Below are 25058 nucleotides of genomic sequence, written 5' to 3'. Positions count from 1 at the left end.
AGAAGGCTGAAAACATTGCAGAACTGAAATGGGACAACAAAATATTATTATTAATTAAAACATTTCATCCTTTACTAATTTGCACTGAGCACATTATTGTAGTGTGTTATTGTGAGCACATTGGTGTACTGTATGTTGGTCAATCCAACAAGCCCTCTTTCTGTAAGCACCCAATATTGCCATGATATTTATATTGTATGGAAACTTCCTGCAATTATAAATCACAAAACACAGGTGGAAATAATAGAAAATGTGTAAGGAGCCGCATCAGAGGAAAGTTCCAGACTATAGAGCAGTTTCCAGTTTAAGAATTCTATGATACATAGCCAGTTGTGATTCTAGAGTCTGTTGGGGCCCTCCAACCAGCGTTCATCACCATTGTTTATATACATTTCATTTGATAGTAACAATGTAATAGTTCTAATACAGAGAATTAAGCATATTTGCTTAAGCCACCTATACATTTAGACTAACGTCACATTAGTCCAAATTTTTGCTTCTTAATTTAGTAATTTAGCATTCAGCTAATCACTGTGCTTTTCAAGTGTCTCTCTCACAGTTAAGGCTAGACTAGCAACATTTAGTTATTTAGGATTGTATTTTAACATTATCATATGCTTCATTCACCACTGTTACAGTACACAAAAGCCACAGTTTGCACCACGATTTTGACCTCACAGTTTGGTACAACAGGGAAAAAAACAAGACTAAGCCAGGTTTTTTTCATTTAATTTGAACAGACCGTTGTGCAAGTTACATTTTGTTCCATCTAGTGGTGTATAGTACCCCCTGAGGTTGTTAATACAGCCTATAGTGAGTTCATTAAGTAGTTTTAGTATGTTTACTGTGCACACACACACACAAAATTCTGATAAAATGCTGTCTTCTACATAATTTCGCGAGTTGATTTCATGAGTTGAAGCCAGATATTTGGGTGATTTGGGTTTCAAATCCAAAGGTGAGAACAAAATAAAAAGAGTAAAGGCCGAGAGTATGGGTCCCAGATTCTGAGAACACCATGTAAATCCAATGGCAGGTGGTACACTTGCTTATTAACCTATTTAAAATAATTTTTATTGCAATACGCGTACCGTGTGTGCTTTGTGAGACTGCGCACACCGTGAGCGGAGAAAGCCAGGGCCCCCCAACAGAGTTCCGGTATCTTCTACTGATGGCACATTGACACTGCTGTAGTCTAAAGTTGTCAGCCCTCTGGGGCTCCTCACTTGCCTGGGCCCCCAAGCATTTGCTTGCCTTGCCTGGTGGCAAGCGGTGTATCTGTACATAGCTAGTTTTGAACCATGATGAGGATTTTTTTTTTAAATTTGGCTTTGTGCACAATATGTGACCTTTGTAGGAGCCAGACATATAATAAGATGAGGGAAAGACTAATTCAATTATGGAAGCTGAAAAACTGACCTGGTCAGTGCTCTCAGCTGTGCCTATTGCTCAAACATCCTTGGGATAAAAGCACTGAGGTGATAACGAAGCACAGGAACAACCTAGCTATGCTTTAGGAAAGATGTTTTCTGAAACATGACACCTATGCAACACTGCAAAGTCAATATTGTGGAATTAAACAAAAACATTCTAGCTGGTGTCATGTGTTTATGGTTGTTGAATAAGCTAAAGTGGTTTCCTTAAGGTAGAGGTGAAAGACAAGGCTTTTTTAAGTATTTCCATTGTGTCGTGTGTGACAGTATGATAAATAAACTGTGCTGTATACCTTCCAATTTTTGCTGGCTGCAGCAACAACACAAAGGAAGGATTTTAGTAGTATGGACAAAAAAATGCACTGGGCACAATCTGCAGCAGAGAACATGTTTTCCCTGCAGCTATGAATCTAGGTTAGGAGATGTTTTTTGCCTTTCTTTCGCCTGCATCATTGGAATCCTGTGAAAACGTTGTATTGTTTTTCCTGTCTTGTCCTGTCCCTTTCTATGCTTCCTACCTCGCCTTTCTCTCTCACTTTTCACAAATCAAGTCTGAAGGAGCTGGCTTTTTTGTCAGAATAAGATGTGTGCTCCTAGAACGAAAGGAAAAAGAGAACGAAAACATGTCTGGCGAGAACTGATTTTATGCTCTCGGGACTCAGTGTTCCAGTTTAGGGTTTAGAGATTAAATTAACTTTAGGTCAATTCTTTAACACCACCTAGTGTCACAACTGGGTATTTTGTTCTAAAATACTGTTCAGAAGTATTGAGTGGTAGTGATAATACTCAATAGCATAATTATTTTATTATTATTATTATTACCATATATTGTGCAGTAATAAGGTGGCACGAAGGTGGCACTCAAGGTGGTTCACAATGAGCACAATGTGAGCAGTGAATCCAAATATACCATTGTAATCAGAAACGTGCTGGGTAATAGCTTACTACAGGACACTATTAAAAAGATGTTACGCAGAATTATGGAGGTCCTTGTGAAGAAGAATTTGACTACACTTGAAATGGGTGGAATGTGCTTTACTTCTGTAATTTAACCCTTAAGCATTATGGCTTTTCTTTTCCCATGCTATTCAAATACAACTGAGTAATAACATAAGTCATTATATATGTTTCCAAATATGTTTATCAGCTACAAGAGTTTTAAAAACAAGTAATGTACTATAATTCTTCCTGTTTATATATGTGAGCACTTCCAATATTTAATCAAATCATGCTTTTTTATAGGTGCCAATAATACATTTCTAAGGGCTAAAATTAGTTTGTATTTATTTAAGTGACTTTTAGACTGAAGTTTTAGTTGAATAGCAATTCCATCATGCCGCAGAATTAAAGATGCCCCTTAATATGTCTCTTATGCATAGTAAAAACAGCAGTAAAGTGTTGCATAGTGATAGCAGCAGTAACCAGCATACTCACGGTCATTGCATGTTGTGCCAGAGTAAGAGGTCATGGAGCAGTCACAAGTAAAGTTCTCCCACTGCTGAATGCACACTCCAAAGTTGGCACAGGAGTCTTCTTGGCATGTAGTACTGGGTCCTAGCATGAAAAAGAAGACTGGGTCATTAGTCTATAGCAACAACTCAGACCCCAATGTTCATCACCAATGTTCTCCATGCACCAGTGCATATCAAAGTGGTCAACAGGAGCACTAGCATGCAAGCAAGGAAACTCTCACAAACTAGAGTATGTAACAGCAGTGCAATCCCATTGACAACATGTCACAATGTCTGAGCAAAAGAAATAAATGAAAAAGGAATTATCACTAATCGATGCCTTTAGTATATTAGATGGCTAACGGACAAGCACATCTCCAAACGCTAAACAAACAATGAATTAAAAAGTATTAGTGAAATCACAAGAGAAATGACTCATGCTACATCACAATACTGCACACATTCATGTAAATGTATGTACTCATTTGAAACTTCACAGAGTATTCAAACCAGATGTGTTTTCATTCCGTGCTAGCTGAATGATCTCACATTTCTCCAGGACGGAACGGTAACAGCATGATTAATACTCAAGGAAAAGTAATCCAAAAAAAAGTGATACTTACAACATTTCTAACATTTTTATTTTTTAATTATACCAAAAACACAGTGCTCTATATTAAAAGCTAATCTTATCAGCACAGGTTTTTGGGGAAATGAGAAAGGAAGAAAGACAGAAAAAGACAATGCTTTTTATGTATCTTTCTTTCTTGAACAAGTGCAACTGCATTGCTTTTCAGTGCGGCCATTTTAGGCAGGGCCTTGAGAAAACATAATAGTGCCTTATAGTGCCTTCCAGTATTAATGGTTTCCTTGGTTAACAAGCAAAAAAGGTCTTTGTTGTTTATCAGCTTGATTATTACACTACATAAATAAGAGCAACCAAAGCTACATAAAACAGACCCTTATTATTAAAATATACCTTTAAGTTAACATTTTAACTATTAGCATTATTTTGGTAATTTTGTTAATATTCTTTAATTCCCTTTGTGTAGATGACAACACTCTTCTCAAAGTCTTCTCAAATTATGCTGCAGAAAGTGGAAAAACATAAGTGATGGGAACTGAGCCTGTTCCTCTGTATAAAATCTCTCCATAATTCCCTTATGGGCTCTCACTTTCAGCTCACCCCACAGATCATCAGTGCAGTTTAGGTCAGCAGGCTGGAATATCCATTTTGAAAGCTAGATTTTTTTTGGTCAGTGAACCATTTTGTGAGTGTTTGGATCTCAGTCATGGTAGGTTATTACCAAGCCATTACCAAGTTTAGCATCCTGACAAAAACAGGTAGATTTTTTTTTAAATCTAAAATGTGTAAATGGTATTAGAGTCCAAGATGCCATAGAACCATAAAACCTAGTTGAGATGAAACTTCAAAGAGATGTTCAGCCAACTCCATGTGCATATTTCCTTGATTCGTTATCATCAGACACTCCCCTCTGGAAAACATTTTAAATCACTACTTGGTGAGGGGGTGTCCTCTGATGATACATTTGGAGACCCCATGGTGCAACTGCAGCTGTCCACATGTGATTCTTTGCCTCTAAAAACTAAACATACATCCTTCAGGTAGGTAAATGGGTATTTTCAGGAGTGAGGTTACTTTTTATGGCAATTGCTTTTTGTTTTTTCTTGATGTTGAGAGAGAGTCATGGAAAGCTTATACATTTCCACACAAAAAACAGGTACACACAGAGAAAACACATCAAGAACATAAGAACATGCAGGCCTCATGTAGGCTTGAGTTTGATTCAAAGTTCTTCTCATCATCCACACAGATGGTTAATAAAAGAGATTTACTTTGTTGTTGATGTACATTGCCTTATGTAGTCTTTATTGTTTATAATAGCAAATTGTAAGCAAAACGCAAAACTGACTTTAATTCTCATTCAATCATTCTATTGACTGCTACTTACTAAATAATGGTTAAATAAAATGTTCTTTCACTTACTTAATTCTCCCTTTCTGTCTACCTCTAAGTTCTTATGTTTATTTCAATGTGCTCCTCATGGAAGACAATTAAGCCACAATGCATTACATGCATTTCAGTGTCTTGTGCAGTTTTGTGTAACACCTACTACCTTGCAAGTCAGCTTTGGTGAAACCAACTGAAAGGACAGAAAGAAAGGGACAAAGCAAGGTTAGTAGAAGAATGAGAATAGAATTGTGTGTATGTGTTTGTGTGTGTCCTGAAGGATAGAAAAGAACAGATAGACTTGTGTTTTGGAACAGCACTGATGTGAATAGATTTTTAAAATACATATATTTCTTGAACAACAGGTCTATACCTTTGTGGTAGTTATATTTTACTGAAGTTGTGATGCCATCTAGTGGTCATAGAGCCATTATGTACAGCAGCATCATGTAGAAATAGTAATCTGCATGTTTCTATTTCATATTAATATGATTTAAAACCATAAATACAGTACAAACTAACAAGGATTTCCCACACTGAACAAAATACTTGATTTCTTGTGAGCTAGTTTGAAGAACAAAGCTTGGGTCCAGATATCTCTTGGATGCTCCCATTTGTTAAAATCCAGCACTAGTTCACCTAATTTAACTTGGAAATATGGAATTATGCACACAATTCACGATTCAAACACAACGTGGTCTGGATTAATGTAACAATAATATAATTTCAAACCACCACACTATAAGTAGAATCTCATTTGTTTTCACTCAGATATCATTCTAAATCACAGTTCTGCAAATCTCTAAACACAAATTGCATCATTCAGCACACTTTGGTCTCCTAGAAACAATGACCTTTAAAATGCAACACCCTGATTACCATCTAGTCAATGTTGCACCTGGGCAGACTCAATTGGTGGAACACTTCAATCATTTGTAAAGTATAAAAGAGGTCTCAAGTGATTTCTACAGCTGTTAGACTGGTTCCCTGTAGGGATCAACCTGGTATTTTTCAGGCCGCTGCTTGGCCAACCTTTCTAAACATTGCACCTGATGTGGATGACGTCCTCTTACCTGAATAGGATCAGAGGCAGAATGATCTGTATAATTGCATTGCATTTTTGCAACCTTTCTAAATATGTGCATTGTTTGTTTGTTAAAATAAGTCACATTTGTGTTAAATACACATATCCAGTACTGAAAATGCTATTTTGGGACCCTACACTTCACCAAAAGGAGAAGAAAGAAACTTATTTTCATACACTGGATACATTTCCATGCATTTAACTGTGTAATGCATGAAGCAAGAAACATACATGTACACTTTTGATGGTAGTGTTTTGAATTTCAATAGTGTTTATATGATGCTCTGTACAAGATAAGCAGATAATAGATGTATGTAATGTTTTGGTGGAAGGAATCAGTTTTGAGAAGAGAGAACATGGTTAGTGCTTTTTTTTACTGAGCAAAACACTCAGTAATTGTCAATTTAGTTTACATATTTTTATTTATCCACCTAGCATTTAGATCTAGGTTTTCATGCAATTTTTTTCTGAAAGGCTATTGGATTGTTCATTTAAATCTCTTTTTTGTTGTTTAGTCTTTGTTTTTTATGTTAATATTTCTGATTACTCAACCATAATATGTGGGACTAGGTGAGGCCCAGAGCAGAGCTCACCTTCACATCCATGTTCAATCTGACCGCTGTTGAAAAGCGCATCGTTGATAAGGTCAGGGAGGCGACCGTTTAAGTCCACAGAGGCCAGGCATCCTTGGAAGCCTTCACGAGACACAACAAGTTTGGGCAGGTTCTGGTACATGTTGGGCCCCAGACCAGCAACAAACAGATCACCTAAATCGCAAAAGAAACCCAAACCCGAAAGCAATTAACATTACAGAAACAGTTCATGGTTACTTTCATAGCTACATTCCTTTTCCATCAAGTTTGCAAAATACTGAATGTATCAACAAAATATTGAATGTATAATTTTTTTGACCATAAAGAAAATAGAATGCTAAAATGGAGTATTTATGGATTTTTAAAATCACCTTAACCTAACACATTTAGGTTTCACTGAAATGCCAATAACGTCAACCTTCAATGAATGAAATATATAAAAGTTGTATTCATCATGGGAAGGTGTATGTTTCATAAATACTGAGATTCATGAGGTTTCATGCTTTACCTTTCAGATCAAGGTTTTTAGCACCATTGACCACTTGGCTGACCGATTTGGTGTCCACCTTGAGAGTATGCGTGTTGGTAGTGTCTCGAGTGATGACCACACTGTGCCACTGGTTGTCGTTGAGAGGGCCATCACTGTTCCCCTTGAGCAGGCTGGGTCCATTTCCCAGGTCAAAGACATAGTGGATGTACCTGAGAGAACACATAATAAAATGCATTCTAACATCTAACACATGCACACATAAGGGAATTAAGAGAGGCCACTTGTTAAAAAGAACCTGTTAATATTCTACCCAGCGCTTTAGTGTGTACTACATTAATATATATATATCCGAACTCTGTTATGTGCAACATAACAACAACATAACAAAAAAACATGAAAAACACAAACAGAAAAACAAATCTGTCATTAAAATATTTTTCATGTGCTTTTAATATTATTCTATTTACAATCATGCTCATAAGAAAGGCCTCCTGGTGGCTGGGCCCTAAGCTGCAGCCTCAAAAAGCATGTGAGTTTAATGCAGTATGAACTTCTGTAACAATACTGAACAGCTTAACGCACATCAAAGGTGGTTGTGGAATGGATAAAACACACTAACATTAAGCTTTTGAAATGGATCTACCAAGTTCCTGACTTCCAATATGTGAAAGGTCAGATCTGTGCCAGGAAACCAACACAATTAAACAAATGTGACCAGTTTAATTAAGAAGAGCAAAAGCTTCTAGTCAAGGTGCAACTTGCTTTTAAACAAATGCTGTATGTACAGTGGAGAAAATAAGTATTTGACACCCTACTGACTTTAAAAGTTTTAATAAAAAAAAAAAAATAAAACGTCTCATAATTTTATGCCAGCTTTATTTAAACAGTGACACATAGAATATCAAAAGAAAAACATTTAAATTAATTACATGAAATGAGAAATAAAAAAAAATTTGAATTTCATTGAAGGAAATAAGTATTTGACCCCCTAGTAAAACATCATTTAATACTTGGTGGCAAAACCCTTGTTGGCAAACAGCTGATCAGATGTTTCTTGTAGTTTTTTTTATAAGGTTTGCACACACTTCAGGAGTAATTTTGGCCCACTCCTCTCTGCAGATGATCTCCAAATCCTTAAGGTCTTTAGGCGTGCATGTGGAAACGTGAAGCTTCATCTCTCCATAGATATTCTATGGGATTGAGGTCAGGATACTGGCTAGGGCATTCCATGGCCTTGATATGCTTCTTATGGAGCCACTCCTTTGTTTTCTTGGCTGTATGTTTTGGGTCGTTGTCGTGCTGGAAGACCCATCCACGACCCATTTTCAGTGCCCTGGCAGAGGCAAGGAGGTTGTCATCCAGGATTTTGCGATACATGGCCCCGTTCATCTTCCTGTTGATGCGGTGAAGTTGGCCTGTGCCCTTAAAAGAAAAACACCCCCAAAACATAATACTTCCACCACCATGCTTGACGGTGGGGATGGTGTTCTTAGGGTCATATTCTGTATTTTTCTTCCTCCAAACACATCGATTTGAGTTGAGGTCAAAGAGCTCAATTTTGGTCTCATCTGACCACAGTACCTTCTCCCAGTCTCTCTCGGAGTCATTAATATGTTCATTGGCGAACTTGAGGCGGGCCTGGACATAAGCCTTCTTGAGCAGAGGAACCTTGCATGCACTGCAGGATTCAAACCATTTTAAACAACCTTTCTTATGATCAATAAAACTCCATGAGGTGATATCTTGCATGGAGCTCCAGGCCTAGGTCGATTGACAGTAATGTTGTACTTCTTCCACTTCCGATTAATTGCACCAACAGTTGTTACCTTCTCATCCAGCTTCTTACTTATGGCCTCGTAGCCCATTCCAGCCTTGGGTAGGTCAACAATTTTGTCCCTGACATCTTTAGACAGCTCTTTAGTCTTGCCCATGGTGGAGATATTGGAGTGTCACTGACTCTCTTGGCAGGTGGCCTTTTACACAGGTGGCAATTTGGGACAGGTGTTTCTCATGCAGGTAACGACTTCACTGAGATTAGGGCGTGTCAGTAGTTTGTGGGAGCCAACATTAATCATGAGTCATGATTAATCATTAGTCATGATTTTTAGGGGATCAAATACTTAGTTCCCTCAATGAAATGCAAATTATTTTTTATTTAAATATTATTTCATTTTCTTTTTGGTATTCCATCTCTCACTGTTAAAATGAAGCTACCATAAAAATCATAGACTGTTTAATTATTTGTCAGAGTACAAACTTTCAAAATCATATCATCTATAATATAAACACATCAATAATGTAAATAAACGTAATATGGCCAATAATTGCAGACCTAATAAACTGAGCACAGAACTTTGCAGTCATTTGAAAGCGTTTAATCCTTGGATATACATTTTTAAATAAGGATCACATAATTTAGAGTAATGCAGTCTAAAGCACAGCATGCTGCAAACCATTGTACTTCAACAATAGAGGCCACTTTTTCTTTTTCTACTCACCCTTTAACCAACTCCACAGCAATAAAGTCACTGCCATCTCCACTATTGAACAGAATAAAGCCATCAGCAGATGTGGTTTTGAACTGGAAGAAGAGGTGCATGGTGCTGTAGGCCTGCAGCGTTGCCAGACCCAGGTAGCTGCCCTTGGTTTTAAAGGTCACTGGGTCTGCCACAATAGAGCGCAGGCCAAAGCGAGCATTGAGCTCACAGAACTCTATGTCTCCATTCTTGCACATGTCTATGTACAGTAGGCTATTGAACGTGAGGCTTTGCAGATGGCCGATGAAGCTGGAAGGTGTTGATGAGGCAAAGCGGCGCTCTGTCAGAATACCTGTTTCCAAATTACTGAACTCCAACCGTGTGTGATCACCATTCATCTGACCTATGAGAGAGAGAGAGAGAGAGAGAGAGAGAGGGAGAGAAAGGCACAGATAGAGTGTGTGTAAAAATGTTAAACTGATTTTTTTTGTATTACTTGTATCAGCATTTTTTAAATTAAAATGTTCAAATACACTGTTCAAATACACGTGAAAGACTAAAAGAAAAAGTTTAAAAAGCTTGTCCAGTCAACACTGCATGCAACTCTTTTGTTATATTTAAAACCAGTGGTTGTACACTGTTACCTTCAGCAACATCCTCATCCACTGTGAGTTTGAAGTTTTTACCGCGTCGCACCACTCTGACTGAGTGCCATTCGTTGTCATTCAGCTTTTGCCCAGCATAAAGTGTCTCAGGGCCTTTACCTGACAATGATGGTAGGTTAGTGAAAAATTATACAAAACACAATAGCTCTACAGAATGAGTTTAACTCAATCCTTTATTTATTTGCTTCAAAATGTCAAACCTCTTTTACTAACTAATGCTCAACTGTGATTGTGTCAAGCCGATCTAAAACTGAGTCAATGTAAATTTCAATTAAGCACCTGCTCTTTTATTCTGTTTATATTGTATTAACAAACATTACCCTTCCAAATGTATTACCATTTGGCTGTAAAATGGATTTTTTTATATAATAAAATACATTTAATACGAATTTCAACTGCTTTTGCTCATGACAAGTGTAGAGTTTAAAGATTATTTCAATTTGACATATAAGCAAGACATTTATAAGTTCCAGTCTATAAATAAATGGAGTCTAACAATAAATGCAGAATTGACAGACATATAGACATGCTATCAAATAAATGCACAAACGTAACATATCTATGCAAATGCATCTATACCAATATAAGCTATAACAATACCAGTACTAAAATATAATATAATAGTTAGCCAGTGGTATAGGGTGATAAGTGTTTAAGATTACCACCTGTTCAATTAAAATCCAAAGTGTTCATTAAATTAAATTCCCAATGAACAAATGTAATCTGTTAAAGATAACAGATTTACATTACTATAATGCTGTCTGAGAATTTGCAAATCACAATTGACAGCATCAGCCCAGTAAGTATATACATATATCAGTGTATTCCTAGCACAAAAGCATCCCTATGATCATGTGCTTCCTGCAACAAATATGATAATCTAAGCTATATAAATATTTCCATTTTCTACATTACCTCACTACTCTATTTTGCACACGGCAAACATAAAGCAATTTGAAGGGTAATAAATAGAGCACAAACTTACTGGCATTACAGTTTATCCTGACACAATCTAGATGGGGAAGAATAAGTGACAGATGAAATCGCATCCTTCAAGGTATGGCTGCAGACATCCAGTAACAGTAACTCCACCTCTCTGGGGACGGGCACATGTGACAGTGGCCATTTTGGATCAGCATCCACACTCCATTTTCTAGCTAATAAGTTTTAATTGATAATTTTTGGTTTTTATCTTTCCAATCTTGATTAATTGGTAATGTGAGAGTTTGAGTAATATAATAATATCTGAATAAGGTTAGATGAACATAAGTCAACTGTAAAATGTGGTAATTTTGATCTCATCATAAACATTTCACTTCTAATGAAACTTAAATAGGTTTGCTTAAATGATCCAATTGCAACATCAAACCAAGTTGTTCTCTGCCAGTTACAACATTCAATTATTGAAACCAAAAAAATGTACTTTATTGGGATGTCTAAAACAGGTGACTAATGGTTGATCTGATAAGATGGACTATAATCTTTTCTGTATTTTAGGTTATGATCTAAATGGCCAGTCCTGTCATGCGCCGTCAACCTCAGCAGAAAGATGGGGAGAGAACAGCCTCAGTCCAATAAGCACCAGCACCACACAGTGGTCAATATATGGTCAAATAGAAATGGTCAAAATAGAAACAACATATAGACTAAAACAGACAGCACAATAGATTTTAGTCATATGATGAGTGCTGAATATGTGAGTGATTATGCATTAAATGTGTTAAAGTAAAGTTAAACATTTTAGAATCAGTGATGCTGCTGATCACATAAAACAAAACTAAAACTAAGTTTTAACAGAGGAGCTAAGACAAAATGTTGTTGTCGGTGTGTGTGTGTGTGTGTGCTTGCAAGAGTAAAGAGATTAGAGAGATTCTGCTTTGGTCACCAGCTGCCAGTGAGCTGGGTACTCTGGTACTGGGCTGTTTGCCTTACGGGCCACAGGCTAAAGGCCTTTGAAGGGGTGAGTACCATCTTTAAACAAGGCATGGATGATGCTAGCAAGAGTAGGGAATGGAAATGAGGAGTAATTTGCTTGCTAGAATGGCAGAAAAGCAAATTGTTGTTGTTGTAAAATAATAATTACCAATCAAATACCACTTCAATAAACATATAGGTATACACCTAAAATAAGATGCCACAAAAGTTCTTTGGAGTGACATAATAAAAGTCTCACCTTAGGTTTCCTATGAATGTTTAAATATAGACATTTTTTATGGAAATACTCTGTCAAATTATCTACCACATTTTTTTTGCACAATGTTGTTTATCACAATAGAAATTTAAATGCTATTTCCTGCACAAAGAACAGAAACTGTGAAGAGAAAAAGGTTTATTGGCTGTGGTAAGTGACCATACACTACATACAGTGGGGAAAAAAAGTATTTAGTCAGTCACCAATTGTGCAAGTTCTCCCACTTAAAAAAATGAGAGAGGCCTGTAATTGACATCATAGGCAGACCTCAACTATAAGAGACAAAATGAGAAAAAAAAAATCAGAAAATCACATTGTCTGATTTTTTAAGAATTTATTTGCAAATAATGGTGGAAAATATGTATTTGGTCACCTACAAACAAGCAAGATTTCTGGCTGTATTAATGGCACCTGTTTGTACATTATACAGTATGAAAGACACCTGCCCACAACCTCAGTCACACTCCAAACTCCACTATGGTGAAGACCAAAGAGCTGTCGAAGGACACCAGAAACAAAATTGTAGACCTGCACCAGGCTGGGAAGACTGGATCTGCAATAGGCAAGCAGCTTGGTGTGAAGAAATATACTGTGGGAGCAATAATCAGAAAATGGGAGACCTACAAAACCACTGCTAATCTCCCTCGATCAGGGGCTCCACGCAAGATCTCAGCCCGTGGGGTCAAAATGATCACAAGAACGGTGAGCAAAAATCCCAGAACCACACGGGGGGACCTAGTGAATGACCTGCAGAAAACTGGGACCAACGTTACAAAGGCTACTGTCAGTAACACACTACACTGCCAGGGACTCAGATCTTGCAGTGCCAGACGTGTTCCCCTGCTTAAGCCAGTACATATCCGGGCGCGTCTAAAGTTTGCTAGAGGGCATTTGGATGTTCTGGAAGAGTATTTGTAGAATGTCTTATGGTCAGATGAAACCAAAGCAGAACTGTTTGGTACAAACACAACTCGCTGTATTTGGAGGAGAGTGAATGCTGAGTTGCATCCAAAGAACACCATACCAACTGTGAAGCATGGGGGTGGCAACATCATGCTGGGGGGCTGTTTCTCTGCAAAGGGACTAGGACGACTGGTCCGTGTATATGAAAGAATGAATGGGGCCATGTATTGTTAGATTTTGAGTGCAAACCTCCTTCCATCAACAAGGGCATTGAAGATGAAACGTGGCTGGGTCTTTCAGCATGACAATGATCCCAAGCACACTGCCAGGACAACAAAGGAGTGGCTTCGTAAGAAGCATTTCAAGGTCCTGGAGTGGCCTAGCCAGTCTCCAGATTTCAACCCCATAGAAAACCTTTGGAGGGAGTTGAAAGTCTGTGTTGCCCGCTGACAGCCCCAAAACATCACCGCTCTAGAGGAGATCTGCATGGAGGAATGGGCCAACATACCAGCAACGGTGTGTGCTAACCTTGTGAAGACTTGCAGAAAATGTTTGACCTCTGTCATTGCCAACAAAGGATATATAACAAAGTATTGAGATGAAGTTTTGTTATTGACCAAATACTTATTTTCCACCATTATTTGCAAATAAATTCTTTAAAAATCAGACAATGTGATTTTCTGATTTTTTCCCCCTCATTTTGTCTCTCATAGTTGAGGTCTACCTATGATGTCAATTACAGGCCTCTCTCATCTTTTTAAGTGGGAGAACTTGCACAATTGGTGACTGACTAAATACTTTTTTCCCCCACTGTATGAGGGATATACAGATTCATTTCATAGAGGCTGGTGTATTCCTTTGAATAATTATCCACTGAAATGCCCTGTAAGGCACTGGCCCTCAAACCAGTACTCAGGGACCTCTTGATAGCGAGGTCCAAAAAGCAATACTTGCAATACAATGCATTTAAGAGTGTACACACTAATGCAAATATCAGACAGATTCTACCACAGAGGTTTTGGTAGCACTTTATTTTAGTAATAGTAAATGTATGGTACATACTTATTAAGACAACAGTACCATATCGAAATCTACCTTGTACATCTATCAGAACTTATTCAGATGTTAATGTTAAATATCTAGTACTGATACATATTGTACTTTTTTTTTTTTTAAGCCACTGCTGCCTTTTAGAAATGACACCAGAAAACCCTGGGTATCTACCATTGAGTACATAATCAGTACCTTTTTCCACTTTGTGATTCTTTTAATTCTCCAGAAGATGGAAGTGTACAATTTCATTGCATGTTAATTGGTACGTGTCATTGGTAAGTGAGTGCATTGTAAAACTGAGGTAAAAGAACTGTAAAATAATGTGTGGTATAAATGTAAAATAATGTGTGGTAATTAAAAAGGAACTTTTTTAGAACTGTGTGCATAGTTCCATGTTTGTGTGTATGCAATGGGTAAAAACTGTATTATGTTCGAATTACAAAGAGCGAATTACATGGAGCTCCAGGCCTAGGTCGATTGACAGTAATGTTGTACTTCTTCCACTTCCGAATAATTGCACCAACAGTTGTCACCTTCTCATCCAGCTTCTTACTTATGGCTTTGTAGCCCATTCCAGCCTTGTGTAGGTCAACAATTTTGTCCCTGACATCTTTAGACAGCTCTTTAGTCTTGTCCATGGTGGAGATGTTGGAGTGTCACTGAGTCTCTTGGCAGGTGGCCTTTTACACAGGTGGCAATTTGGGACAGGTATCTCCCATGCAGGTAACGACTTCACTGAGATTAGGGCGTGTCAGTGGTCTGTGGGAGCCAACATTAGTCATGGTTTTTAGGGGATCAAATACTTAGTTCCCTCAATGAAATGCAAATTATTTTTTATTTAAATAATATTTTATTTTCTAGATTTTCTTTTTGATATTCCATCTCTCACTGTTAAAATGAAGCTACCATAAAAATGATAGACTGTTTAATTATTTGTCTGAGTACAAACTTTCAAAATCAGTGGGGGATCAAATACTTATTTCCTCCATTGTATATGCACTTGCTAAATATGCATGTATTATTTGCAAATTCTAAATAATTATCATTAATGTCAGGCCCTCGTTATCACGCCCTCCCTCCGCCCACAGGCCCATATAAGTACGTCCGCCTCATTTCTGGTTCGTTTGTGTTCATTTTGTGTTCATGAGTTGCACCTGGGACTGGGAGCATTTAAGGAGCCTCCCTACAGAGACTCACTGCCGTGAATTGACTCCATGTGTCTCCATGTGTGTTCATGTTGGCTGGTATTCTGATCTGGTTCGAGTTATCTCCTAGTCTGGTTCTAGAGGCAAGTGCGCTATGTCGCTTCCAGTTCATGCTCCTTGGCAGCTCAAGCCCACGAGGCAGTCATGGCATACTCAGGTTGGGCTTGCTTTGTTATCCAGTTCAGGCAGCTGGTGCTCCGGCAACCCCTTTTGTTTTCACAGAGCGTGGCTTTGGTTCTCAGTTCTAGTTTCCCCTGGATCCCAAGCTAGGCTTGTGGTTTTCATTTGTCCCTTTCCCTAGTTTATATCTCTTATCTCCTGCTCATTCCCTTTCGCTCCCTGCTCCTCACAGTCCCAGGTTTGTTGTGTTCGCCATTTAGGTTGATAAAAGTTGAATGTTGAATGAAGAGAATGTTGTCACATTTTGTTTCAGTTCTATCCCTTAGAGTGCTGCTCATTGTTTTCATAGCACCCTCTTTTGTTTCTCTGTTGTGTTTCAATAAAACCTTGCTTAGTTCCATCTCTACGAGTGTTCATTCCGTCATGTCTGGCCGCACACACCATGACAATTAACATCTGAATAAGTACTGCTGTACATACCTGGTAGTTTTAAGATGCGTTACTAGACACAAGTATGTATGTATATTTTTTACAAATACTAAATAAAGTATATACCATAAAATTACTATTACTTCCTGATTGTTTACCTATTAAATACTAGTACATAGTGCATTTTTTTTGCATACTTAGTTAATGCTTGTTTAGGTGCTGCACCTTTCTCCTTAACATATATCCTGTTTTTAAAATAGTATTAAATGGTAATGCACATGAAAATGATGCAAAACATCATGAAGTCAGAAGTGTTAGAGCGATGAAAGTTTGTCTGTCCACACTAATCAGCAGGGTTGCAAAATGCAAGACGAAACTTTTAGCAAAAACATTCATGCAAGATGAGAAAAATGATGCACTGAAAGAGATAAAAAGAAAAGGACAAGGAAATAAAACAGAGAGAATAAAAAAAGAACAGGAGAAACAGACGGAGGCATTACCTAAGTTGACTGTGAGTTTCACACGTCCCGCATCCAGTTCAAGCCGTAGCGTGTCCGCTGAATTGCGGGAAGTTGCAGCCATTAGAAGGCCAAAGGCACGTTGAGACATGAAGCGGAGAGACACATCCTCCGCCTCTGTGTGCATGACATTGGGCAGCACCACTTTCATGTACATACTGCCATCAAAGCTCAGAATAGATGCCTCTGAAAATAACAGAGCGCACAGCATACAAATTATTTAACACATGGGCTTTTTATCAAACAATCTCAAGGATATTATTACACTACATCTTTAACTACTTAAGTCTTATGAACTATTGCAACAATTTTAATACTTTTAGTTCAACTGATTACAAATTTACATAAAGTGTCACAAAAATACATAGAATCATTAAGATTTTTCATTCCATGGTTCAGAAAGTTCCTCTTAACTTCCTGTTAGTGATCATGATTTACTGGCTGGTAGCTTTAGCTTATAAGGATTTGTTTGACAGCATGCATCTAACTGACCAACACACATTATGATGAAAAAATCTAAAAAGACCAAATTGAGTTAAAAGACCAGTTCAGTGCAGGTGAAGATGACTTTAGGACACAAGTCAAGAATGTCTCTTAGGGCAATTTCTAAACAACCACAGCTTCCAGGATCATAAATTAAAACAATATAAGACCCAAACTTTCAGAGAGGAGAACTTTTTTGGATCCAAAATCCCCCACGGCACTGGAAGCTTCTGGAACAACAGTATCACTGTCTACATCACCAAGGACATAATTGACTACAATCTTCGGCCCTCATGGTCCTCAATCTAAACATCACTGAAAATAGATAGACCTCAAAAAAGCAGTGCATGCAAGATGGCCCAAAAATCTCATAGACATAAAAACCCTTGGAAGAATCCCTAAAACAAGAGATGAACAAGAAAACAACCCAGGGTGCACAAACATCTATTCTCTGTTCTTTGTCCTAACATAATATATGCACTTTATAATGCTCAAGTACACATGACTGACGTACTTTTACACTGCATCTTTACTGTGACACTGTTACAGTGCTTTAATGAAACATTCAACCCAAAAAAAGGAAAAAAAGGGCTAAAATTTGTGGAAAAAAAACAACTGCAGTGTTCAAATAGTTTTGATTTAGTTTTTGAACTATCTGTCTCCACATTCACAGTTATTATTCTTAATGTTCTTAATCATACTTACCCCACCTATACACTCCACCTCCGTTTGCACATTCACATGGAGGGCTCACCATATTAAGGGCTGTATAATTTATTTGTATAGCCTTACAGGAATCAGTAAGAGGACAAGAGATCAACAAAACATAAAAAACTCCAGTGAGCAAGAAAAACTCCAATGAGCAAGGCAACAGTGGCAAGAAAAAACTGCTTCAGAGCAGGAGAAAGGAACCTTGGGATGAACAAAGACTCCACTTTCTAACTTATTTTTATATATCTGTTTAGTCTTTTATTGCATCATAGTTTTTTGTGCCCAATCAACTGTAAGTGGTAAGTCCCTGCTTTATTATGGTGGTTGCTGGGCTTTTGAGTGTACAAAGTGTAGCATGTTTAAACTAGACCCTTTTTACACAGTGCTGTGCATCATGGGTTTACTAAAGGGTGGAGAGCAAAAGTCGCTGATAGCAGCCCCGGATGCCTTAGGGAGAGCTAGCATCCCCCCCCCCCCCCCCCCCGCCTTCATTGTTAGAGCCCAAATATGCGAATGGGTGACATCTCGGCGGCATAGCCGGAAAGCTAAGGTCCTCTCTACCTGTGTCAGACCAGCTGCCACTTACCAGTATGACCAGCAGACCCGCCCCCCACCACCGTCCATGCCAGACCAGCAGCGCACCCTCCTACCACTGCTACCTGCTTAATAACCATGTTAAAACCTAAATGGACTTTAAATCTAAATCTAAATTTGACACTATTAATACTACCACTATTAACCATCATTACTCTAATTACTCTTACCATGAGCCCCGTGATCGTATCGGTTTAGTCTTTTGGGTTCGGCAGCTGTTCCCTCAACTCTCGAGTCAAGTAAGTTCAGGAGCGCCTATAGGGTTATATAGCGCCAGATTTTCTATAGGGTTTAGGTCTGGAGACTGGCTAGGCCACTCCAGAACCTTGATATGCTTCTTACGGAGCCACTCCATGGTTATCCTGGCTGTGTGCTTTGGGTCATTGTCATGTTGAAAGACCCAGCCATGACCCATCTTCAGTGCTCTAACTGAGGGAAGGAGGTTGTTCCCCAAAATCTTGCAATACATGGCCCCGGTCATCCTCTCAGTGGAGTTTTCCTGTCCCATGTGCAGAAAAACACCCCTAAAGCATGAAAAACACCCCCAAAGCTTCCACCCCCATGCTTCACAGTAGGGATGGTGTTTTTGGGATGGTACTCATCATTCTTCGTCCTCCAAACACGGCGAGTGGAATTAAGACCAAAAAGTTCTATTTTGGTCTCATCTGACCACAGAACTTTCTCCCATGACTCCTCTGGATCATCCAAATGGTCATGGGCAAACTTAAGACGGGCCTGGACGTGTGCCGTTTAAGCAGGGGAACCTTCCGTGCCATGCATGACTTTAAACTATGACGTCTTAGTGTATTACCCACAGTAACCATGGAAACAGTGGTGCCAGCTCTCTTCAGGTCATTGACCAGCTCCTCCTGTGTAGTTCTGGGCTGATTCCTCACCTTTCTTAGGATCATCGATATGCCATGAGGTGAGATCTTGCATGGAGCCCCAGTCCGAGGGAGATTGACAGTCATGTTTAGCTTCTTCCATTTTCTAATAATTGCTCCAACAGTTGATCTTTTTTCACCAAGCTGCTTGGCAATTGCCCCGTAGCCCTTTCCAGTCTTGTCGAGGTCTAAAATTTTGTCTCTGGTGTCTTTGGATAGCTCTTTGGTCTTAGCCATGTTAGTAGTTGGAGTCTTACTGATTGTGTGGGGTGGACAGGTGTCTGTATGCAGCTAACGACCTCAAACAGGTGCTTCTAATTTAGAATAATAAGTGGAGTGGAGGTGGACTTTTTAGAGGCAGACTAGCAGGTCTTTGAGGGCCAGAATTTTTGCTAATTGGCAGGTGTTCAAATACTTATTTGCAGCAGTAACACACAAATCAATTATTAAAAATCATACATTGTGATTTCCAGTTTTTGTTTTTTAGATTATGTCTCTCACAGTGGACATGCACCAAAGATGAAAATTTCAGACCCCTCCATGATTTCTAAGTGGGAGAACTTGCAAAGTCGCAGGGTGTTCAAATACTTATTTTCCTCACTGTATGGGACACACACAAACATTTATCCAGTAATGTTACACAGCTATGCTGAACTGCAGATGCCATGTAACAACATTTAATGTACAAACTGCTTATTTTGGTACTGCGCACTAGTGTACTAGTAAGTAAGGTGGGTCTTTCTATATTCTCTCTCTCCCTGTGTAGCGAATCTAGTGTTCCATAGCAATGCAGTACCATAGAACGGTGGCAGGAAGAGTCAAGTCCAAGTTCCTTATTATTCTCTACACGTATAAATTGAAGGAAATAAAGTTTCCAACACCACTTCTCACACTTGGTATCAGTTTACTAAATCTTCACAAACTGACTAGTTACCAGCTGAAAGATACAAGCTGGAAAAAGGCGTGGCTAGTAACAGACACTAGCATTTCTCTGTTTATATAGTCATAGAGGAGTTATGGAGATGTCCTTCTGTCTGTGTGACAATAAAAACTAGTATCTTACTTGGAAATAATGAAAAAGGTGCCATTAGCAAAGATGGATTATTTTTCTTCTGAAAACGTATGTTTACTGTAGAATTCACTGAATTTTGACCACAGTGCTTTGCAGATCTACGGTAATATGGTGTATACAGGTTATACGGTAAGAATATATTCAATATACAATAGTAAAGCTGTAGTAACATACAGAAATATGTTAGTGTGGTAATGGCTTAAATCATTTCTTCCTGTACATGCATTTCTTCATGCTTTTGTTGTCATTTTTGTTTTTTTTATATCCAATGTTGACCAGACAACAGGTTTCCCTTTTTAGTCTTTGTTTCTCTTAACAAATGTATCTATTTTGTAATTTTGAACTATTTCTATTGGTCCATTTAACATGAAATATTTCCACAATGTAAGTGACAGATGGTGTTTTAAAATGGGGCAACGAAGTTACTATTACATTACATAGTTCAATTAGGGCTGCATCGTGGTGATGCTCAGAGAGTTTGCAAAACGACAATAAACATGTGTCATACTGCATTTATTTGAAAAGGAATGACCCACTTGCCCCATCAATTCTCTCAGATGCTCTTTCACTCGCTCCCTCTGTCTGTTGGGAATGGTTCCACTGCACTTAAGAAGCTTTAGGCAACATTATCCACAAGTAATCCTCATCATGTGACATGATGGAGTATTAAAGTATTAAAGTAGCCAAACAGTCACAGCCTGAGGGGAATCTGTGATCAGTGCACTTTGAATTCTGTGCTGCCTTGGTTTTTTTTTTTTAAGTAAATTTCTTGCATACCCTTTTTGCCTTCACATACACTGTGTATTAGCATAAACTGTTTTTTTATGTGCTTCGCTCAAAAAAAATCAGTCACCAGTCCAGTTTGCCAACTTAGGATACACTACAAATCCCTGTGTTTAAGCTACTGTAGCTTGTTTTACACTTCCACACTTGAGTGGAGAACCACTCAAGGTTTCCTAGATGTCTACATCGCTGACTTTAAAAAAAGAAAGACAGAGTGAGAGAGAGTAGAACAGAGCGATGATGACTATGGCTGCTCTTGTGACTTTATGGCTAAAGTCAGACAGTACATTCTGCACATTCTGCAGAATTCCTAATTAGAAGCATAATTTCAAAGTAAAAAATAATTTGCAGACATAATAATCTATCTAATTGACTAATTATGCTGTATGCTGTTTTCTTTGATTTTACTCTCTTTACATTGCCAACATCAATTATGTCATCATATTAGAACATTAAGTTGTACAGAAGCTTTTTTCGACTGTTAGTTATTATGGTTGCTTTTGCTTAACAATAATATAAATATGAACATGACACAAAATATATAAACAAAATGGCACACTCAGGCAGCGTAACTTGTTATATGGGGAAGAATTATAATTTTTTAATTAGTCGCATTATATTTTCGTAATTTTCAGACTATTTAGTTTAGCACAATTATTTCAGGGTCAGTGCAGCATTTTTTTTGAGGACATTAGTGTGAAAGTGCAGCTAAGTGCAGTAAATGTGTGTCAGCATAGATCAGCATAGAATTTTGAATAGATGTTTTCTACATCTTGTGGAATCCATGTGTTCAAGAAAAAGTATTATGACAGAATCCTAATTAATTGCTCACAGGTAAACAGAGGCAAAACCTTGGATTTCCTGAATCTAAAACAGTGTCTGGTTGCACTGAGAAACACATTAGCTTATCATACATGACTCAATGATCATATGCCATTATACACTACAACATTGCATTAAGTAAATAATGCAAATGCTCATCAGGTACATTCCAGTAATTGGATTACTCTTCAGCATTGAACTGGGATAATCTGCTTTTAGCTGTGTTGCACCTTCAAACTGAAATTAATTACAGGAACGTTTGTGTCCCTAAATCATGTTAAACTTTTAGTCTGTAAACAGCTCCAGTCAGCTTGCAACTGTTTTGTTTAACTTCAGTTTGATTTTATTTGACCCTCGTATGTTTTAGTTACTATATGTATAGTTTTCATTCATTTTATTTTATTAACAATATTTATTCTTCTATTTTATATATATTCTATTTGATATTTACTTTACTCTGCATGTTAAATTTGATAAGGTTTTGCCTGGGTCACTTTCCTGACAATTTTTTCTCTTTTATTGCTAAAACTGATAAAACTGAAAAAACTGAAGCCCACTGCAATCTGTGAGAATAACACTTGTATGGTAGTAATATTATACTACTTTTCCTCTGATTAATTACTGACTAAAGAGTTTTTAACTTTTTTTCCATAAATTACATTGCTAAATCAACTTCAATGACTAACTGTAGTCCTAATTACAAACCGCCTGCTTGCTTTGAGTTTATATAGCACTGAAACAACCCAAAACATATGAAGCCCAATCATAAAAACAATTCTCAGTCTCAACCATTGGTCTCTTTACAATCATCAATCATCTGTTGATTCTCACTGTACTACTTGATCTCTATTAAACCAGAAAAGGATGGATTTCTCTTTAGCTTTTTCTTTTGAGGTATCTCTTGCTTATAGGTCTTTTCTTCCACTTTTCCCAGAAGACCTGGACCCTAATTTCTACAAAACTGCTTTGTGATGCTGTTTTGTAACCTGTTGATTCCAAAGCCCAGCCCCCTCTTTTATCAGCATATATACTGGGAACAGAATAAAATCAGTCCTTCTCCTTCAGCCTCTCTCTTTCTCTCTCTCTCCTTCTCAGCAAGTTCTGAGAAGGAGAGAGAGAAAGAGTTCTCCTTCTCTCTCAAGTTCTAAAGCTCTGTCAATTTTCTACATGACTTCACACTACATGCTGTCAATTTTCTACATGACTATTCCTAGATATAGAGTTGGAAGCAAAGTTTGCAAGTTCAGAGTTAAAGGAACACTGGCTATGCTAACTGGATGTGGCAGGAAAAAGAAGGCTGCCACCAGATTCCTGAGGTCAAAAACCTTGACTTGAGCAGTAGGCACTGAATATTTATATCTTGGGCAAAATTCATTAGTGGGTGAACATACTTTTTACTAGTTTGGATCACCACACTCCACAAACACCAAACACTCTGCACCACACACAGCACAATCAACATACAAGGCACAGTCCCCATCACACACACACACCATACCCATATATATACACACACACTGTACACTCCACAACACAAACACACAATACACATACACTGCACACTCCACAAACACACACCCCACACTCGAACATCACACACTCTACATGCAAACTAGGGATGCACTGATCCGATATTTGGATAGAATATCTGTCCCGATATCAACAAAATTTGCTGTATCAGGGATCGAAAGCATTATCCTCAGAAGCAGGAGACGAAACAGTTAACTTTGGGGGACGCACTGCAAAGATCAACTGACAGCACGAAATCCACAAAAATATCAGAGAAAGTTCTGGTCAAAGAAGAAGGCTTTCATTGCCTGCTTAAACACCTGGAACCAAGGTAAAATTTACAGTCACAAAAATATTTGCCAGAACTGTACAAGAAAGCACGTGGATACAGATCAGAACAGTTAAAAGATGTCAAAAAAAGTGAGCTTTACGACGTGTGCAAATGTAAAAAAAAAAAAAAGCTTCAAACATGTGCCCCATGTTAACTGTCCACTGGTTTTACGCCTCACAGCGCAATGCTCCAAGCAAAAAACTTTCATGGATCACACACCAGCGACTCAATTTCGACTGCCATCAGGGAAACGCTTGATCAGTGGCATATTCCTTTGAACAAAGTGCATGTCATTCTGAGGGACAATGCTTGCAACGTGACAAGGACAATAGACAACATGGGAGTGCGTAGCTTAGGCTGCTTTGTTCATACACTGCAGCTCATTATTAATGAGTGACTGTTGCCACAGTCAAGTCAAGTCAAGTGGGTTTTATTGTCATTTCAACTACATACAGAGTACACAGTGAAACGAAACAACGTTCCTCCAGGACCATGGTGCAACATAGACAGTGCATACAAGACACAAGTGCAACACAAACAAACAAGTGCGGACAGCATAGTGTGAGTGATGCCATTGCAAGCAGCAGGCAGATTGTGGGATATTTTAATAATTCTCCACTATCATTTTCATGGTTACATGATATTAGCTGGAGCATTGGAGACTTCTGAGCCACCAGAAAAGTACCACTGGGCGGAAGCAGCAGCAGTAGCACCAGACAAGAGCAGCTTTTTGAAAGAATTTGACCAAATTATGGAGGAGTGTGAGGATCCTGGTGCAGCAAGCAGCTTAAGCACTGCTGTTGATCTGCATAGATCAGTTGATCTTTGTTGACTCTCCAGTACTGCTATGAACTGTGAGGCAGTGATTGTTTTCTCAGTAAAAAATCTACGCAGATCAACAGCAGGGCTTAAGCCCCTTTTGTATCTCATTTACTTAACCGAAATACCTTTTTGCCAATTAGCTCTAGGAAAAGTCAGAGGTTCACTTTCTTTTTCTGCACTATGGATGTTTACACAGTGTGACCAATAAAAGACTGAAAATAAAAATGAACTAACAACTGTGTGTTCTATGTTTACTTAGATCATTGCAAATGGTGTACTTTTCTTGCTATATCTGCATCATGTTTAAAGTTTGAAACTTGCTGTTTTACTTTGCTGATCTAAGTAGTGATGCTGATGCTTTTGCTGGTTTTTAGGGTCTTGCTAGGATATTGCTATGCAATAGCTGTGCTGTTAGTGATTGCTATTGTTACAATTTGTTGCTATTGTTGACATGGTATCTCAT

At 38.2% G+C, this 25058-nt stretch overlaps 1 protein-coding gene across 8 annotated transcripts in view; it reads right to left on the bottom strand.

The window, feature by feature from the left end:
* Positions 1-25058, bottom strand: part of nrxn3b (neurexin 3b) — a 129693-nt gene that overhangs the window by 45342 nt on the left and 59293 nt on the right. For 4 of the 8 annotated variants that reach the window (XR_011979710.1, XM_072679688.1, XM_072679725.1 and 1 more), the window contains 8 exons: positions 16567-16770; positions 11151-11177; positions 10145-10264; positions 9522-9903; positions 7042-7232; positions 6534-6707; positions 5023-5049; positions 2868-2987 (listed from right to left, as the gene is read on the bottom strand). Coding sequence is in view for 7 of the 8 variants with exons in the window: in XM_072679688.1 (XP_072535789.1) it covers positions 2868-2987; positions 5023-5049; positions 6534-6707; positions 7042-7232; positions 9522-9903; positions 10145-10264; positions 11151-11177; positions 16567-16770 (1245 nt within the window). In the remaining variant the exon portion in view is untranslated. The remainder of the gene's footprint in view (positions 1-2867; positions 2988-5022; positions 5050-6533; positions 6708-7041; positions 7233-9521; positions 9904-10144; positions 10265-11150; positions 11178-16566; positions 16771-25058) is intronic. The other 4 variants (XM_072679707.1, XM_072679733.1, XM_072679716.1 and 1 more) reach the window with 1 other exon arrangement.

This window comes from Salminus brasiliensis, chromosome 1 (genome assembly GCF_030463535.1).
Source record: "Salminus brasiliensis chromosome 1, fSalBra1.hap2, whole genome shotgun sequence".
Lineage (NCBI taxonomy): Eukaryota > Metazoa > Chordata > Actinopteri > Characiformes > Bryconidae > Salminus > Salminus brasiliensis.
The sequence above is the reverse complement of the archived record's forward strand: the minus strand, read 5'-3'. Positions and strand labels throughout refer to the sequence as shown.